At 39.9% G+C, this 3,633-nt stretch overlaps 1 protein-coding gene across 1 annotated transcript; it reads left to right on the top strand.

Annotated features, from left to right (window-relative positions):
* The first annotated feature begins 1,194 nt into the window (after nucleotides 1-1,194).
* Nucleotides 1,195-3,104, top strand: LOC139374299 (NK2 homeobox 2a). The gene is made up of 2 exons (XM_071115335.1): nucleotides 1,195-1,664; nucleotides 2,395-3,104. The coding sequence occupies exons 1-2, from the start codon at nucleotides 1,409-1,411 to the stop codon at nucleotides 2,943-2,945; spliced, it is 807 nt and encodes a 268-aa protein (XP_070971436.1). The 5' UTR covers nucleotides 1,195-1,408; the 3' UTR covers nucleotides 2,946-3,104.
* The last annotated feature ends 529 nt before the right edge of the window (nucleotides 3,105-3,633 follow it).

The raw sequence follows: 3,633 nt of genomic DNA, 5'->3' as shown, positions 1-3,633 counted from the left end.
TGCCCGGGTCCGACCACCCAGGATGCGCAGAGGAGTTGCTAGAAAAGTGCAACATTGTCACCCACATCACATACTAGATAGCAGGCAGCGGGGCTACAGCAGAAGCAGTGGAAGCTAAAAAAAAGATCCTTGAAGGGAGTAAAATAAAGTAATCTGCAATAATTCCTCGCTTTCTACAAAAGAAAGTTAAAGGAGCCTGCACAGACAATAGGCTACTCTGCTATGTTCTGGGGGAAAACTCACATAGGATACATTTCATAAGAATAATGGAATTGGAGAAATGTGTACAAAAATATACACAAATCCTGTGAGAACCTGTTATGTACAATTTAATATAGTAGGTTAAAAACCGTAATTGTCAAGATTATGATATAGTCCTAAACAGCCTATAAAAACAGTATTCTTCATGTCGGCTAAAACGCTGCTATTATTCATAGGCGTATGTTACATTATTATTATAATGAGTATTATTATTAATTTATTTCCTTATAGGCTGTTCACCATTATTATTATTATTATCAGTCGGTTATCATTTATCTTTTTAGGTCCGATCGGTGTGTTTTCCAAATATAATCCGATCTTAATTAAGCCCCTAAGTCTGAAACAAAATATTGACTCAAATGTTTTACATGAATTAGTGTTGACAATTCAAACATATTTTTATTCAGGAGGGAAATTATGATATCAATGCTATCGAACGGGCATCCAGACCACAGTTTTGGACCAACCGCCAAAATGCAGTTTTCCTATTGATTCAATATTGTATATATGTGGAGAGAAGCCTATAATGCAATAGCTTTTTCAGGAGCAATTTTTTAAAACTCGCTTTCAAGTATTCGGAGTATAACGCTACTTGGAGGTCCTTTGTATGTAAATAGGGTGTAAAAAAAAAAGGCCCTTCCCATCTTTGTAATTAATTGACACGTTATACCACTCATCATGTTCTGAAGCACCAATGGTAGAGGCTCGGATCTCCCCAAAACCCACAATTTCACATCTGCAAACACTGTCTTCATCCACTTGACTCCCAAGACCCGCCCACACGTGGCCAACCTTTTGCGTTTTTAATGCTTTTTCACTGCAGGTTCATCTGTTGAGACCAACCTTATATGGGCTGATCGGACCGGTAATGGCTTATTTCTCCGTAGCACCCAGCAGTAGCACAGTATCAATGAGACAGATATAGCACTTCAGCCACTTTGGCATTCTTCCTGGACTTACAGAACTGATTCCTCTACTACTTGGATAGGCAATGGTTATCGACAGAGGCTCATGATTTTCTTTGAATAGTTCAAGGTAAAACAGCACTGAGATATCATTTTTTCTGAACTGCGATTGTGTTTTGTGTTTTAAAGCAGCGGATTGCCAAACTGGTGCAGCAAATTTCCAGCATACATTTCCCCAGAATATGTCGTTGACCAACACAAAGACCGGCTTTTCTGTGAAGGACATTTTGGACCTCCCTGACACGAATGATGAAGAAGGATCTATCACTGGACCGGAGGAAGATAACGAGGGATCGGAGACGACAAAACCCACTGGAGTTTTGGTACAAAGTCCGCTAGAAAACGTTCAAAATCTGCCTATAAAGAACCGCTTTTATGATAGTAGTGACAATCCTTACACAAGATGGCTTGCCACCACAGACACTCTCCAATATTCACGTAAGTAGCCAACTCTTCAAGAATTGTAAATTCATTTGCAATGCACTTAAGTGAATACTTTAATCTGCCTGTTTTCTGAGTGAGAACGCATCATATATATGTTATCCAATCTACACTTGATGGAATGCATAATCTTTATTCCGTCGTGTCTGGGCTCAATGGTGCCCTTGAATGATGTGCAGCATTCATCTTTATTCGCCATGCATTGCTGCGCTCGTCTTAAAGGCGTTACCACCATTGAAATAATTTCATGTTCACATGTGCTCTAGTGACTCTAAACGTTTTTAGAATATGATCGATAGAGACTTGTTAATGCATCGACTATAAAGCCACATAAAATCGGCATCAGAAATGTACATTTTTTGCATGATGAAGATTTGTAGGCAGACAGTGCATGGTGTTGCTGCTACAGTGATTAACTTTCTTTGGGGACTGATGGGAATCAATATTGTGGATCCCAACATAAAAAACGAATAACATTGTATGTTAGCTGTGCAAACGAACTATAAAGACACATAAAATAGACTTCATAAATTTGACCCTGTGTATTACACACACAAAAAAAAACAAATAACACTGTATTTTGGCTGTACAAACGAAATGCGTTACTTTAACATGCTTTGAAAAATGCATTTTACATGTAGCAGCTTAACATTTCCATGTGTGCTTGGCAGGTGTATTTCAGTCGAGAAAACCATTTTAACCGTTGTATTTTGTCTCTCCCACGCAGTGCATGGTCTTTCAGCAAGTTCTCAAGACTCAGCCAAGTCCCCAGAACCCTCTGCGGACGAATCGCCAGACAATGACAAGGAAACGTCAAGCAACGGCAGCGACTCCGGTAAGAAGCGAAAAAGAAGAGTGCTGTTTTCCAAGGCACAGACGTACGAACTTGAGCGTCGGTTTAGGCAACAGAGATACCTATCCGCGCCAGAGAGAGAACACCTCGCGAGTTTGATTCGCCTGACACCAACTCAAGTGAAAATTTGGTTCCAGAATCATCGGTACAAAATGAAGAGAGCGCGCGCTGAAAAAGGTATGGAAGTGACCCATCTCCCCTCTCCCCGGCGGGTGGCCGTACCTGTCTTAGTCAGGGATGGAAAGCCTTGTCATACTCTTAAAGCTCAGGACTTGGCGGCCACTTTTCAGGCTGGATTCCCCCTCTCGGCGTATAGCGCCCAGACCCTTCATCAAATGCAATATAATGCTCAGTACTGCGCCGCCACCACGCCACAATTCCCTTCAGCACATCACTTGGTGCAAACGCAACAGTGGACTTGGTGAACTAGTTGAGACTGACGGGGCTGCTGTTTAGGAGCACGATAGGGATTTCACTAGAAAATAAAGACTTTTCATTTTGCAGCTTGACCCATATCTACCATTTTTTCGGGGCTAATATGTGCGCCGTGTTTACATGTTTTCGTTAAGAGAACTGGGTCCAGCCTCTCCCGAGATTTAAGAATGTCAATGCTCTTGTGAAATTTTGTACAGTATGTTTGTGTGTTGTAGATATGTTTTATTTTTGTCCTTCGTGTTATAAGCACGTGCAAAACCACTTTATAATTATGGAATATTTTATTTCTTGCTTCTTTTACAATGGACCGAAAATATTTATGGCCATGAATAAACATTGGCAACTTTTAGCTTTTTTCCCTTTGTTTTTGTTTTTTGTAAATACTTTGTGGTAATTATTTGCAACCTAGAAACATGTCAGGATCGTATACGTGGAGATATACATATTTCCAATTCAAAAAGAAGGAATAATTTCTGGCGGAATTGTGATGACTGTCTAACAGAGCCCATATTATTATGTGAATAACAGGTAAATCGCGCGCTGATGGGGAAATATCCCATTTTTTTATAAGGATTTTAATAAAATGCTGTGTTTCAGAAATTACGTTTTGGTTTGCGTGTCTTAATACGTCCTATTTAATTTATTGAATACATACGCTAAACATTGTTAATGTGATGC

The sequence above is a fragment of the Oncorhynchus clarkii genome, chromosome 19 (genome assembly GCF_045791955.1).
Source record: "Oncorhynchus clarkii lewisi isolate Uvic-CL-2024 chromosome 19, UVic_Ocla_1.0, whole genome shotgun sequence".
NCBI classification, from domain to species: domain Eukaryota; kingdom Metazoa; phylum Chordata; class Actinopteri; order Salmoniformes; family Salmonidae; genus Oncorhynchus; species Oncorhynchus clarkii.
Note: the sequence above shows the minus strand (reverse complement) of the source record. Positions and strands in the feature narration are given on the sequence as shown.

Coding starts and splice junctions, on each gene's coding strand:
- LOC139374299 (XM_071115335.1), top strand. CDS start 1,409: ATGTCGTTGACCAACACAAAGACCGGCTTTTCTGTGAAGGACATTTTG. Junction 1,665..2,394: donor AGACACTCTCCAATATTCAC/GTAAGTAGCCAA, acceptor TCTCCCACGCAG/TGCATGGTCTTTCAGCAAGT.